Here is a 15,773-nt window from a genome sequence, read left to right as displayed (position 1 = left end):
AATAACCATATATGTTGTAAAAATTAGCACAGAATTATAGAGCAGTTCTGTTTTGCTATTTCTGTCATAGGTCACAAAATGGGCTTCTATAGAAATCATTGTATTGGGTATTTTCAGCATAATATAGATAGTCACAAGTTGCCTTTAGAGAATGAGTGTTTAATCAAAACATTAAAAAAAAGAGAATTAAATTGTCAAAAATACACATTTTAGTCATAATAAAATCTAACTAAACTGGAAGCAGATAAGCAGTTTCCTATTGAAACAAATGGATAAAACCCATCCAGATGATTTTGAATGCATTATACTCCTCCTGTGAGATTTTACCACAGAACACTGTGAGCAATGAGGTCATACTGTCACCAGACATAATCATCCAAATCATGAAAGATTAAACACCACAATTCAAACATTAACACAAACTAAATGAACCACGATAAAATCCAGCATGTTGAAAACATTATCTAAATAAAGAACTTAATTAGTAAACCTTTGCATATTAAATCTGTCATAACATGGTAACCATATTTGCACCAAGAAATGGCAATGAAACAAAGGATAATAAAAAGTCCCTCGATTCCTCTGGAAATGTCCATATGTAAACGGAACAAATTTAAACAAGGAGCCAGAAGGGGGCAGGCTACTTCTCTTGGTAATAGAGTATTAAATCCAATTCAAAGTAAGGTTCTGTTGACATTATGCAGAACCATTATTAAATAAATCTGAAACATAAAACCTTACAGAGTTCAAGAATCTACTGCCTTTGGTTTTAATGCATTTTCAAGAATTTTTCTTTTCCACTCTTCATAATTTTGTGTCTCTTCTTCCTCAGTCTTCTCAACCCGCTCTCGCTTAGGGGATGTTGAAAGCTTTTCATCTGAAAAAGCCAAAGACAATTACTTTTATCATCAAACATATATTCTATTATTAAATATTACATCTAGAAATATTATTTATTAGTCTTATTACTGAGAGAAAAAAAACTTTTGTTTTCCCACAGCATAAAAAAAAACATGCTTAAGAACAGAAAAAGTTCTTCCAGGTAGAATAATAATTTGCCATTATTATTTACTGTGGTAAGCAAATGGCTTTTTTACCATCTTCTCCTGTTTCTAGCATTTCAGTGATTGTCTTCTGCCTCTTTTGAACAGTTTTGACTGGTTTCTCCATAGATGAAGCCTCATCTGAGGGTACACAGAGACAGAACGAATCAGTCAGCTTAATATCATAACTTCAATAACTACTTGAGAAGAAACACGCTGCTCTTTCATGTTGAACTACACAAACAAATATACATTGTCTAATTGTGATATGTCTGAATCCATTGTAGCTAGTCAAATGTGTTTCTTCATGACAGATCTCTTTGAAGTAATATTTCTTTAATGAAGAACATGAAAGCCAGACCAAGATCTCCTACAAAAATGCCTTTATTCACTTTAATTAGGCAATGTGTCATTTTTGTTTGAAGAAGTCACACTCACTGCAGATCTCCTGTCCGAATTTCTGAAACTGTGTGCACAGCCGGTCAAAGATGCCCTTCTTCGCTCCAGATGAAGAGGCTAATTTCCTGTCAGTTCTGATTTTCATGCATTCAAAAAAGGAATGACAGAACCAATTTATTTTTCCATCTTCAGTTACTGAATGTAAAGCAGGTGCAGTTTAGATTTAGAGATTTCTGTGGCTTGTTGACATGCATAAAATATTTTGACCCATCTGGGAGATTTAGTTGTTGATTATCATACAGTAATAGAGTCTGGGTGGATAACAATAGTCTCACACAGGCTCAGTACACTTAAGATTTCATATGTCTGCAGTATCATCTTTAAGACAGAACAAATATGACTAAATTTAACAACTATGTGATAACCAATCCAAGATCTGACCTTTCCAAATGTAATTTAAAGGGGTCATTTGACGTTGGTAAAAAAGCATATTATTTGGTGTATTTGGTGTAATGAAATGTGTTTACGTGGTTTAACGTTTAAAAAAACAGTTATTTTCCACATACTGTATATTATTGTTTCTCCTCTATGTCCCACCTTTCTGAAATGCATTGATTTTTACAAAGCTCATCGTTCTGAAAAGCGAGATGTATGCTTATTAGCCAGCTATCCAGGGCGTTGTGATTGGCTGAATGCCTCAAGCGTGTGACAGAAATGTTACGCCCCTCACTATACTGTGATGCCGTCTCCCAGCGTGATGAGACAAAACCAGTAAAACCCATTACAAACGAGGCATTTGTAGCATCCAGTGGGGATATAATTATGGATTATAATGTCTTATACTGTCTTTTTACGCGTTGCATTGTGCGGCATATACATAAAACCATATCTGCATTTGTGATTGAAGAAATGACAAACAACTAGAACCCCTTTCACACTGCACGTTGGACCCGGAAAATTGCCGGAACATTGCCGGGTCGCCTTCTGTGTGAATGCAAACACATCCCGGGACTGATCCCAGGTCGGGGACCTAGTAACATTGCCGGGTTCAGTCCCGGAACAAGCGCTCTGTATACAAAAGCCAGAACCAATGCCGTAAAGGCTGTGTCGTAGTGATGATGCACGTTATCGCGCAACTCTTTTACCGGGTGTTTTGAAGGCAGATCAACGTATGCGACGAAACAAATATGTGCAAACTGTAATAAAGCAGAGATCAGTTAGTTCCTCACTTTCCGCGCTGAAGCTGAGATTGTTCGCCAGCTTCAGTGAAAGTTAACGTGCCTAGCGTTTTCGACTCGTACATAACACGTCACACCCTGATGTCACGTGTCTTTACGGGACCTTTACGGGTTGTGTGTGAACGCACGCGCATATTCCGGGTAATCACTGGCAGTGTGAAAGTGCAAAATCTAATGACTCGGGATCAATTGCCGGGACACATTACCCGTGTATTTTCCGGAATCGCAGTGTGAAAGGGGCTTAAAACTGCTCTACCCTGCTCAAAACTCGCTTTGAATAGTAAGTGGCAAATCCTTTAAATATGAAAACGTACTTACAGGCTGTGAGTCAGCATTATTTGTCACAACACCAGCATTGTAAGCTACTCTCACAGGAAAAAGTCCTTGTCCTCTGTAAAATGCGTTGCACACATCTGAATATTTGGGTTGAACTGTTCTGGAACAGTGTTGTTAATACAATTTAACCACTGATTTCTAATCGTGTCCTCTTTTGGAAGGCCAAACAAAGTAGTTTCACTTTCACATTGAAACACAGCATCTCCACGACATGGCAACGGTGGCAGCAACAATACTACAGCGAGAATCAAAGTTACGCCTTCTTTCTTTGCGTGAACATTTGGACGATGTTATGCAAATCTTCCCACATCGTGACGTAAACATGTGGGGGCGTGTTTAAACGAGGCATTTTAGGAAAGCGTGGACGAGTCTATATTTTTATTAAGAATATCTCTTTGGGTTTGAGACTTCAGTCTTTGCAACTTTAGGGATCTTATCTATTCACAAACAGCTTTTAACACTCCAAAAAGAAAGGAAAACTTGAAATCACATAATATGACCCCTTTAAACTCCAAATTAATGTGTACTCAATACACCTCTTATAGCCTCACATTGACACTGTGAAGAGCTTAATGAGGTTCAAGAGACAATAGAGCTCCCAACCAAAATTATTATGTAATTATCAGACACAATCATCCACCATCAAGTACTTTTTGAACCAGTCATTATTTGACTCGATGACAATGAGACATCAAAGCAATCTATACTCACTTGCATGCTGCATATAGCGCTGCTGTGGTAAAGAGAGGCTTTGACAGATCAAGGTCTTGTTGCTGAGCAGCAGGCAAACTGGTCTCATACTTGAGCAAATACATGCAAGTTTATAAGTCATTCAGTTAATATTGATTTCACTGATGCAATGTGAAGACTCACCTCTGAAGGATCTGAGAGGCCACTTTAACCGCTTCCAAACAACCAAACTGCACTGCAAGATCTCTGAGACCCAGGTTTGACTGCAGGCCCAGCATGCACTCCATAGCCTTCAGATTACTGGAGTAAACCTTAGGACTTAGTCCAGACAGTTTGATGGCATACTCCTATCCAGTAGAAAGAATATTTGGATAATTATAGCAACAAAAAAAAGCAAACTTTTACTAAATGTTAATGTGTACAACATATTGTGTAATTTTGTCTAAATGATGGCAAAAAGTGTTTCCTAATTATGTGTGTATATTTAGGATACAAACATTGCTATAAAATTAGGGTTGGAAAATAACCGTGCTAGGCCATTTATTTATAAAATGATAATACATTTCCATAAAGAAAGCTATTTTATTCAATACAGAATGAGATGGAAATGAAAATTTTCTTGTGATGCCACAACTGGAAAGTGTTAGGAGGGTAAATAAAATCAATAGGCAAACACAAGAAAGTCTACTGGGCTTAACATTTATAGAAAACTCGCACACATGAATACCTCCATCATATGGTATTACAAATTATAGTAACATACTCAAAGGTTTATGTCTGTACTGTATGTATATACATATGCTACACATCACAACGCAGTAAGGGAAGTGGATCTTGCCTTGTCTAGAGGAAATTTCATGGAAGTCGCTGCCATCTCAAGGCAGATAATAGCCTTGCTGGTGGCTGTTACAGAACCCAGTCCAACACATTTCACTTGGGATAACCGCATGTATTCCTCGGCTTGACTGAAAATAAATGACCAGAATTAGCTGTGTTGTTATACTGACGTGTTTCTTCGGATTGAACCACTGTCTCTCAAAACAAGCGACTGATCACTCGACACTGGAACACTTAACGTTAACGTTACCTCAATACTTTGACAGCTGTTATCCCAATCTTCGAAGCAAGCTTACGAAATAACTCTTTATCCATTTGTAAAGATGCTCAGATCGTCTCTGTAACCACAACACAATGGAATCCTCTAAGAAGATTGCACAGACTCGTTTCGCGCGAAAACGAACACGTGTCACACCCCATATAAACCTTCGGACCTACCATTGGTGGATCAAGAAATGGGTGTGGCCAACGTCGGTGGAGTGAAATATTTGAGTGTTCGTCAAATGAAATAATACTGTATAGGCCAAGCGAAGTATACGATGTAACATGTTAAGCAGAGAATCGTTTTTCATGACACTTGTCACACAAATGGGATGACGTAGTGACACAACTATTGTAAATGAATAAATTTAATTCGTAATGTAGAGTGTACATCGTTTCAGCTCTCGGGGCTTGTGTGCTGCTCGTCACGAGGCGGAACAGCAGCGGCGCAGTCACATGACTCGACACATTCACAGGGCTCGTCCAGTGTTTCCTCTAACACACCTAGTAATCATGGTAAGATATAAGAGACCGTCGCATGCTGAGACCGTGTGCTGGATGTTTTATATTCGTCTTTAAGTTGATTACAGCAGTGACGGTGTCAGAGGGGCACTGAGATCTCTTGGCGGGCTGTTTTGGGTTTGTGGAGATAGCCGTTAGCATAAGCGTTTGAGATGCTGAGGCCTAACGTTACACTTAATTATTCTCGTTTATTTCCTCTGTCTGGGTTTATTCTACTAGAGGTTTAACATTTGGCATGCAGATGTAGTAAACTTACAGCCGTTATGTTTTGCTGTCATTACAATTCACAAGTTTTGTACAAAAGGAGCTAATTTAGATTGCTAATCCTGTTAGCATTAGCCTTGTTATTTCTTTGCAGTTTATATCGTTTTATTTGTTTTTTATTGTTATCATACATTTACCATACGTTTATATGCAGCTCTTTGTTTACCTGTGCATTAACATGTATTTGAATAATGGCAGTGTTTTTTAGCTTGCATAACATACGCGATGTTTGGTCTCTGGTTCATTCATTCAGTTTTAAGCAACCCATAATCTGTTATGCTTACCGTTTATCATAACACTTTAAATTTGCTATTCACCTGAAGTGTACGTGAACTGCCTGGTAAGGATGGGTCTTTTAGAGGGGTGCCTGTATGTTGTCATTACGTGTGTCACCCCCCCCCCCCCAAGCCTGCAGACCCCTGACACTTCAGTTATGTAGCCTACTGTATTTAATTTTTAAACAATATTTTTGTAATTAATTTACAATTACGCACAGTGGTTTTTAGTTGTCTTCATATTCATAAAATAGGCTAAAATGTGATTAAATATTTCAAGAAACATTTTTTTTTAAAGAAAGGGAAGGTGTCCATATATATATATATATACTACTGTTCAAAAGTTTAATTAATAAGTTTTTTTTAAGCATTCAGCAAGGATTCATTAAATTGATCAAAAAGGACAGTACAGACATTTATAAAGTTAAAGATTGAAAATGACAATTTTGCAGAGGTTTGTAGACACATTACAGGAGAGGAAATTTTAGAAGGACTTTAGAAAGAAGACAGCAACATTATTTTTATGTAGGTCTGTTTGTAAAATTAGTTGACCTTAGTGATCCTTGTTGCAGTATATGGCAATATCTACAGTTCAGAAATGGATGATGTCTTAGCATCATTTTAGATGTTTGTTCTTAACAAACATTTATTTTATAATCTTATTTTTTTAGGCCCAATATTATTTAGGCTAATTCCAGAGATATGGGCATCTCAGTGTGGATTAATGAGAAATTGTATACATTTACTTTGGTCAAAAACTTTGCATACAGTTGTTACTTTTTTCATTTAAAGAGTAATGTCTGAAGACCTTAAATGCTTTAAATTAGTCATAAAATATAGATGCTAAGAAATATGAAATTTCTCAGCCGTTACCAATAAGCAGTTATTCTGTATGATATCTGCCGATACTGATGTTGATATCGATAGTTTGTTTTTTTAAGGAAAAAAGAAATCTCTCCCAACTGATTCTATAAACTATACAGGGAACCCTCTCATGCTGAATTAGAGGTTAAAATGAACATCAACAACTCTATTATATTCAGAGCTGTCAATCACACTCGAATAAAAACGTTTGTTTACAACTGCAATAAGTTGCACATAAGATAGTTTTCATAAAAACTTGTCTTCATGTCAGATTTATTCAAACATACATATGTAATTAACAGTAATTAAGCTCCCTCTAGTGTGTGTTTTATAGCTAACTGTGAACAGTGGGTAACTTTGTGACATTGTCCACAAGCTGTATTATGTGACATCTTTCTTTCGGTTGAAACACTGATTGAGTGATTACATGAGACATGACTAATTTTCATAAGTTGTACTTGTATCTTTCAACATACCTTCTGATGTTCATTCATGTTTATTTTGCACTATAACTTCTATTAAAGTGGAAGAGACTCGTGCTCTGTGCTGTTACTTGAACTGAAGCTGCTACAGCGTCACATTTAAGAGCATCAAAACAGCCCTACATACAACACAAGAAACATTTTCTTCATGCAGGTTACTGTCTGACATGCGTTTCTAACACCTTTTGATTGAAAGGAAATAATCGGCCCTGATCATTGGCTGTTTTTAAACAATCAGCACCCTTTGATAGAGTGGCCCATCTACAGAATCAATTCTATACTGTAGTATTATTTTTTTGTTGGCTTCCAGGCCATGTTGGGCTTTCAAGAGTTGAGCGAGCTGATGCAGCTGCAAAGGAGGCTTTTAATCAGGAAGTAAACAAATGTCAAATTCCTCCATCAGAGATCAGACCTGTTATATATTAAATAAGTGGCAAGAAGAATGGGATACATGTACAAATAATTAATTACATGAAATTACACACATCCAGAAATTTCAAACACATCTTTTAAAACTAGATTTGATCAAATGGTATTTACCAGATGTCACATAGGTCATACAAGACTGAAGGTCCTTGCACACTGAATTTTCACGTGCATTTTTCTGTTTTTTTCGTATTGTCATCTTTTCCACGTGTATAAACGTGACTGACACGTGAGGTCGTATTTATTTTTTAACATGCGAAAATTTCGGACACAGTGTGCAGTGACCTTGACTTATGCATTCTTGCTTAAAGGTGTAGACCCTGTTCAGTGCATGTCTTGCAAGGTTCCTCTTTCTTTCTCACACATTTTTTTTTGGACTGTCCAGCTTTTAATGCATGTAGAAAACTCTTTTATGAAGTGAACTCACTTAAAGTGTTTAGTATAATATTTATCATATGTTAATGTAAAAAATCTTGTGTATAATAACTTGTGTTTGTTTGTTTGCTGTATTTTTATTGTATTTGTTATACTTGTATTTTTTGTTTTTGCCATGAACTAAGATGCTGACAAGGCATTAATGCCTAAGATGCTGACATGATGCCTAAGATGCTGACATGGCATTAAATAAATATATGCCACTGCTAAACAATCGGCCGATGACCTATAGTGCAGATAATTGCTTTTATTGGCCGAAACGGATTATTGGCCAATACATCGGTGCATCCCTATTGTAGAAGCTATTATAAAATGTAGAAAATGGTAATAATTTATTTTCTATCCAAACTTTGACTGGTAGGACATATAATATTGATGTTGAAAGAAAATATTTAAAAAAAAGGTTTTGACGCTAGTTTCTAGTTTGATTGTTTGACTGCACCTGTTTATTCCAGCCTACCACACAGCAGTCACCTCAGGATGAGCAGGAGAAGCTGTTGGATGAAGCTGTGCAGGCAGTCAAGGTTCAGTCATTTCAGATGAAACGCTGTCTGGTGAGTTAAGTACATGCAAGTTTACAGTTGCTGTAACACTGTTAATCCATCCACAGCAGTGTGATGCTTTTTGCTTTTAACCATTAAAACAAAACAAAATTATATTTATATTGGAGTGTAAAAGCTGCACCCTTACTCTGTTTATGAACTTTTATGTTCTTCATCCAGGACAAGAACAAGTTGATGGATGCACTGAAACATGCCTCAAATATGTTGGGGGAGTTGAGGACTTCTATGCTTTCTCCCAAGAGCTACTACGAACTCTGTATGTTTCCATTGCATTGTGTTTAAATATAATAGGTTCATTTGTACCCTTAACATTAAGAATTTTCTTGAGTGTTAAAGAACAGTGTACTTTACATATGTCATCTGTAGAGATTTTGTTTATTTATTGTATTAAATTGTTGTAGACATGGCCATCTCCGATGAGCTGCATTACCTGGAGGTCTATTTGACAGATGAGTTCGCCAAAGGTCGCAAGGTTGCTGACCTCTATGAGCTTGTTCAGTATGCAGGCAACATCATTCCTAGACTGTGAGTATCTGAGGAAATCTCCCCAAATACTATAAATGCAAGACATTTTCAAGATTTTGCCATTTTAGATTCACTTAGGATCCTGATTAATTCAATGTTAAGGAAGGAAACATTATAGTATCAAAATATTTTAGTCACCATCAAAACACTGTGAACTGTGGCGCTCCGCTAAAAACACTTGATCACAAGCTGTTTGCACATATACTGTAAGCACAGTACAGTGCCGCACTTCACTGTGAAACATGCAGTGCAGCGAATTATATACTTATTTAATGAAAATACAAAATTTTGAATTTGTCAACTTGCTGTTGGAGAGAAAAGACTTAGAAATGCAGCTGGTTTCAGTTTATAGAGACTCTGGAAAATGGGCCAGATTTACTAACAGCTTGCACCAGTGCAAACCCTCTTTTGGCAGTAAAAACAACTGTCAGGATTTACTGAAGACATTATGTGGAAAAAAAAAATTAAGGATGAAAAGATATGGACACAGTTTAATTTGTGGCTGATCTTATTGCTTTAGAATTTTTGTAGGAGTTAACCTTTCAAATGAAAAAAAATTAAGGGAGAAAGATAAATAAATCATGCAATTTGATTTAATAAGGTTTGCGGTAATTACTTTACTGGTGTTTGCACCATTATTTGATGCCTCGAAAAAGCATGTCTTAATACAATTTTGCACTTGACATGGAAATGATAGTTGCTGATTTGCACTGCTCTTGGTAAATTGCTTTAGTCATTGTGAAAATGGAAGCTGGTTGTGTTTGTGTTCTTTAATTTGAAATTTTGGCCTCCTGCTAATCTGCCCTATTCAATAAATCTTGCTTTCGCTTTTGTGATTTGTTGTGAACTGACTTTCAGAAAATCAGTCTTAAAGATAGGGAAATTTGTAAATTAGTATCGATTGAATTTGAGCATTGAGGAGAGTGAGAGCACAGTTGGAAAGATGATTTTTTTTAACTGCAAAGTGAGGAGCTCTGTCCTAGGTCTATAGTGACAGTCACAATCGTGCACCTGACCACACAACACGCTACAAAAAATATAACTGCTAAAACTGCCAAATAATGAAAAATCCTAACAAAAGCTCTCGTTTATACAGGCTGTATATTCTTCTTTACTTTCAAAGCTATGGGTTAACTTTTGTCCAGCCGATCTAATGTTAGGCGTTTTCAAACAAACACACAAAAAACCCAAATAGCCTAAAACACGCCTGTGGCATGGCCTGGGGATGCGCCTAGTACATAACCAATAAAATATATAAACTTTTCGACATTAGACATAGCAAGCTGTCTGACACATTTATATCTCGCTTACCGCTTTTAGGTGATAGGTCATATTGGTCGTTGAGCTTTGGTAAGTTAGTTTTAAGCCACATAGCTTGCACTCCACAGTCGTGTCGTCTTTTTTTGTAAAATGCAGCCAGACAAAAGATTTAGATTTCTTGGACATTTTGTCAACTAAAGCCAAAACAAGTAGCGTTCTAACTGAATGAATACATCAAAACTACCTATATTCCTTACTGAGCGCGAAGCAGCAGTGCTGCCAGACACAGGTGCGGTTCCTGAGTGTTCACGTGGGCGCGCTAAACTGTGGCGCTGTTATAAAATAGCCTAAATTAAAGCATTTAATGTTTGGGATAAAACATAGGCTAATTATATTTAGAATACAGTAATATATAACTGCTAATAAAGGAATAAATATCAAGGAGTAAATCAATGAAAATTGATTGGTGAAAAAAAAAAATTATGCAACTGGTCGACCAATGAGAATGTCAGTTGACCAAGACGGCATCGACCGATTAGTTGACTAAACGACTAAAGTCGACAGCCCTAATTGAAACACGTCAATTTTACAAAAATGTATCACAAAAACATTTTTACGCTCACATGAGTTTTTTCAGGCATTTCGAAAAAGGAATATTTTCACAAAACTACAATAGGAATTGATTTTTCACATTTACAGGTCACATCGCATACGTAAAAAGTCATATGTGACTCTGGAGCACAACACCAATCTTAAGTCACTGGGATATATTTTTAGTAATAGCCAAAAAAAACATTTTATGGGTTAAAATTATCAATTTTTCTTTTATGCCAAAAATAATTAGGATATTAAGTAAAGAAAATGTTCCATAAAGATATTTTGTAAATTTACTGCCGGAAATATATCAAAACTTAATAGAACTGTTAAGAATTCATTTGGACAACTTCAAAGGCAATTTTCTCAGCATTTGGATTTTTTTGCACCCTCAGATTCCAAATTTTCAAATAGTTGTATCTCTGCCAAATATTGCCCGATCCCAATAAACCATACATCAATGGAAAGCTTATTAATTCAGCTTTCAGATGATGTATAAATCTCAGTTTTGTGGTCCAGGGTCACATATGATCATTCTTCAATGTACTATAACCTCCAAGAAACACTTCATATCTGGCAGCTCTCAAGTATAAGGGGCTTTCCTTGCCATTAAAGGTGCTGTATGTAAAATTGACTCTACTAAAGCATACAAATACCATAATATGTTTGCAGATATTTAAGAAACATGCTAAGTTAACATACTTGTTTTCTGAAAAACAATGCTACAGTCAGTTATTCTCCTTTGAAAATGTGCGTTCCAGTCCGGAATGTCGATCTTTGTTTTGGTTTGTGAAACCGGCCCACTGCCTGTTTACCCTAGGGATGGGCGATATATCGCATGAGATTGTCACACGCATTTCGTCAGTAAAGCCGGTTCCCTGATTACCGCTAAATCGCCATCACCTGCTTTCAAATGGAGCAGCATTTAATATACAGAGCCGTAGATCACTGACAAGCTACGCAATATCACGTTCATTATCACAGATGAATCGCCTTCGGCTCCGTCTATTAAATGCCGCTCCATTTGAAAGCAGGTGATGGCGATTAAGCGGTAATCAGGGAACCGGCTTTACTGACGAAATGCGTGTGACAATCACATGCGATATATCGCCCATCCCTAGTTTACCCTATTGTATTTCGACACCCCGGTTGCCAGTTGACAGAAAAGACAGTGTATTTCATTTCATTCATCGTCAAGTGCACTCGTTCTTGTTGGTGTCGTCAATCTGGCAACGTGCCTGTGAGACAAGTCTGAGGAGGAGGGGCAGGGTGAAAAAAAACCCTCTCCAATATTTTGAATTTGGACTGCAATACCTAGTTCAACCACTCGGTGTCAGACCCACATACAGAACCTTTAATGCTTAGACAATTCACACAGTAAATGTGGCACGTTACGGCTCTGGCACGGCCAACAGAGCTGATTGCGGCAACTCCAGTCAATTCTTGTGTTTATACCAGTTGCGCCGCTCCATGTTTCAGACGCATCCTAGAAGTGGCTCTCTGCGCTGCTTATGAAAAAATACACCTTCAATTAAAAATAATTGCAAGTGCAGTGGCTGCAATATACATAACCCTACCAAAATCTGTCGCTATGACTTATCGCGGCAGGAAAAAATTATGTTTTAGTCGCATAACATTGGTTAATGAAACGCTAAAGTTTTGTGCAGATCTGTAATGGAAATGCAGCTAGTGTTTCGTATATATATAACAACTGAGATATTATAGAGAAAATAAAGTGATTCCTGGGTTACTCCTATGAGTGTGGTTTTAAATAATTGCTAGAAGGGATAAAATGGTTATCAGGAGTTGCCCATCATTTGGGAGCCTGGCATGGGCAATGTCCTTTGGGGCGACACAAGGCGCCCCCACTCACATGCAGTAAAATGTGCACTCCAGTTCTCTGACTCAACTGCAGTGCTTTCATGGCATTGTGCCCGCTATCATTTCTGCCCACGCCTCTCATTGAAGGAATTGTGATCTAGTGGGTAACTTATTTCTGAGCAGCTATAGTGCTGCTTTGCCTCTTCTAGTTTCAGTTGCTATCTTTCCATATGAGTTGCACCATTGAAGCAATCTCTCTCTTAAATTAAAGTCTCTCAACTTGCTAGAAGCCAATACAGTTGATCTCTTTAACGTCAATTTGTAAATGTGTAAATAATTATAACATAGATAACATAAAAGTTCTGATATGTTTTTGGGGTCTTGAATTTGTTGCTGAAAGGACAGGAGACTTTTTTTGTTAAGAAAGATGCACACTGCCAGGTTAATTTGGCACTGCGGTAAATGTGTAGAGCTGAATGTATGTAAATTAAATGCTATCAGTAGCACTTTGTTGTTGTTATTCAGAGCTTGTTTTTGTTGACTGGCCATGAGTATCAGTAATCAACTTTTGAGCATGTGCCATTTTATGGCATATGTTTTTGATTCAGATTTTGTGTGGCTGTTGCTAAAGACCGAGGTTGGGAGTCCAAGTAGCAGTGTAGCCCATTCAAATGGTACAACGGCCGTTTTTAATGTTTGCATGCAATTTTACATTTTAATGTTTGCATGCAATCCCCTGTGTGGATAATCGAACGCCCTGCTAATCTTTCCTGGGTTTAATATGCAGTGCTGGAAAGGCATTTATTCTGGTGCATCAGTTCATTGGAAATGATCTGGAAAGTCACCATTATGCTAGCAAATCTGTTCAGCCTAAATAGCTCACCCTCTGAAATGTAGCAAAGGAAATCCTGATTACTTTTATTTGATACGTCTGTTCATGCAAATGAACATGTTACATTGTTACATGTTATTTAAATGTAAGTCAATATAAAGTAATTTATGGAAATTTTTACTGTATTTTATTTCCTGTATTGAGCATTTCTAACACCTTGCAACAGCTGTGGTTTGTTAATGGCTCAATCATCCATTTGAACCATCTGAGAATATTCAATCATCAAAAGGAAATGCTAAAAATATATTGGGATTTAAAAAAAAAAAAAAGCAGCCCCATTCTTCTTCTGAACGGAATGATGTGGTGCTACCATTTTTTTATTTAAATTTTGTATTAAAATCTCTTAATTTCATTCCCTTAAAAATGTTTGTTTCAGAATTATTATAAACTTGCTACATCCAAATGGTAATTAATCTACACAAAGAATTCAAAGACCAAAGTGTGGCGAAATAAACTACTCAGATCCTCTGAAATCAGTCAGGCTCGTGGAATAGAAAGTGTTGCTTTTGTGCCTGCTGCTGAGGAACTTGCATTTTGCAAATGTCTTTTATGTCTCAAGTATTTTACATTGCTTATATTGTAAAAGACAAATGCTGCATATGGTGTGAAACACTCATCTTCTAGGGTTCAAGCTTTATGAGTACATTCATCATTTTATTATGAGGCTTAGTAATACTTGCTTTGAAGTTCTCTGATCTGATTTCAAGTGCTTTAGTTATCTGGTGCCTTTGTTTTTCCACTTTGTTGTGGTCATCGAGTCATATTGCTCATTAACTTCTCTCTCTTTGGCTTCTCAGGTATCTGTTGATAACTGTCGGAGTGGTGTACATTCGCTCTTTCCCCCAATCCCGCAAAGACATATTAAAGGACCTGGTGGAAATGTGCCGTGGTGTGCAGCATCCACTCCGGGGCTTGTTCCTCAGGAACTACCTGCTGCAGTGTACGCGCAACATCCTGCCTGATGATGCAGAGCAGGCTGAGTATGACACTCCGTATCTAATGGCTGTGATTGCACCTCAAGTAGCTCAAGAGTGTTGTGACTCACACTGAACAATTTAAATGATGTAGCATAATCCTATGTGCTAAAATACAATTTAAATCATTGCTAGAAAAGGCCTATTTTCCCACGTCCAGAGCTTAGATGGCTTTTGACAAAATGAATCACTACAAAATCTCATTATCTGCTAAGGACTGAATGATTACCAGTGTTCTCTCCTATTTGATTTAGGGAAGAGATGACTGGGGATGTTAATGACTCCATTGACTTTGTACTGCTGAATTTTGCCGAGATGAATAAACTGTGGGTGCGCATGCAGCATCAGGGACACAGTAGGGACCGAGAAAAGAGAGAGAAGGAGAGACAAGAGCTGCGCATCCTCGTAGGGACCAATCTGGTCCGACTGAGCCAGCTGGAAGGAGTCAATGTGGAAAAGTACAAACAGGTGCGTTTTGGTAACAGTGCTACAGTGCAGAGAAATGATCTTACTCCAAAGCCCATAAACTTCTGTTAAAGGTTTAAAAGGGTGCATTGAAATTAGATTTGACCTTGATAACCTGTTTATTTGTGGGAACCTCAAGCTAGCACTTAACATAAATCATTGGGTAAAAGAGCCATTGATGGAACGACAACATAAGAGGTTATGGCATCTTTTGATAGTCCTTTGAAAGCTGTTTGTTCAAGCACTCCTTGTTCATGTTCATGAATTAACAATGTGACAGGCTCAATATGTTCTTATTTGATTTTTAAATTCAAGCACCCATACATATGCATTACACTTTCCCCACAGGGCAGCTTTTCTGATGTACATTATGCTTTTTAAGCACAAGTGTTGGATTTGGGAAAATGTAGCTGAACAAAATAAATAAACATTTTCAAGCAAGAAATTACCCATATTATATTCGAATAGATTGTAAAACAGACAGCCATTTGTGAAGGATTGATCACATATGATGGTAAAGATGTTCATAATATTACCAAAGAATGAAAAATTTCTATTCTGAACAAGTGCTCTTCAATTTATAAAAGAGTCCTGAAAAAACATATCA

General features: G+C 37.1%; 2 protein-coding genes across 3 annotated transcripts in view; one reads left to right on the top strand and one right to left on the bottom strand.

The window, feature by feature from the left end:
- Positions 1-146: 146 nt before the first annotated feature.
- LOC109093408 (origin recognition complex subunit 6-like) lies at positions 147-4,952 on the bottom strand. Its single transcript, XM_042728107.1, has 7 exons — positions 4,794-4,952; positions 4,545-4,671; positions 3,890-4,053; positions 3,727-3,817; positions 1,482-1,590; positions 1,098-1,184; positions 147-877 (listed from the first exon to the last, which is right to left on the bottom strand). The coding sequence occupies exons 1-7, from the start codon at positions 4,856-4,858 to the stop codon at positions 747-749; spliced, it is 774 nt and encodes a 257-aa protein (XP_042584041.1). The 5' UTR covers positions 4,859-4,952; the 3' UTR covers positions 147-746.
- Positions 4,953-5,032: 80 nt separating this feature from the next.
- The window catches only part of LOC109056288 (vacuolar protein sorting-associated protein 35), a 29,291-nt gene continuing 18,550 nt past the window's right edge, over positions 5,033-15,773 (top strand). The window contains exons 1-6 of one of the 2 annotated variants that reach the window (XM_042728103.1): positions 5,033-5,320; positions 8,528-8,626; positions 8,795-8,891; positions 9,037-9,160; positions 14,525-14,707; positions 14,956-15,169. In XM_042728103.1, the coding sequence (XP_042584037.1) occupies positions 5,261-5,320; positions 8,528-8,626; positions 8,795-8,891; positions 9,037-9,160; positions 14,525-14,707; positions 14,956-15,169 (777 nt within the window). In that variant the 5' untranslated portion in view covers positions 5,033-5,260. Of the gene's footprint in view, positions 5,321-7,298; positions 7,366-8,527; positions 8,627-8,794; positions 8,892-9,036; positions 9,161-14,524; positions 14,708-14,955; positions 15,170-15,773 lie in introns of those variants that run through there. The other variant, XM_042728105.1, reaches the window with a different exon arrangement.

This window comes from Cyprinus carpio, chromosome B7 (assembly GCF_018340385.1).
Source record: "Cyprinus carpio isolate SPL01 chromosome B7, ASM1834038v1, whole genome shotgun sequence".
Taxonomy (NCBI): Eukaryota; Metazoa; Chordata; class Actinopteri; order Cypriniformes; family Cyprinidae; genus Cyprinus; species Cyprinus carpio.
This window is presented reverse-complemented; position numbering and strand designations above follow the sequence as displayed.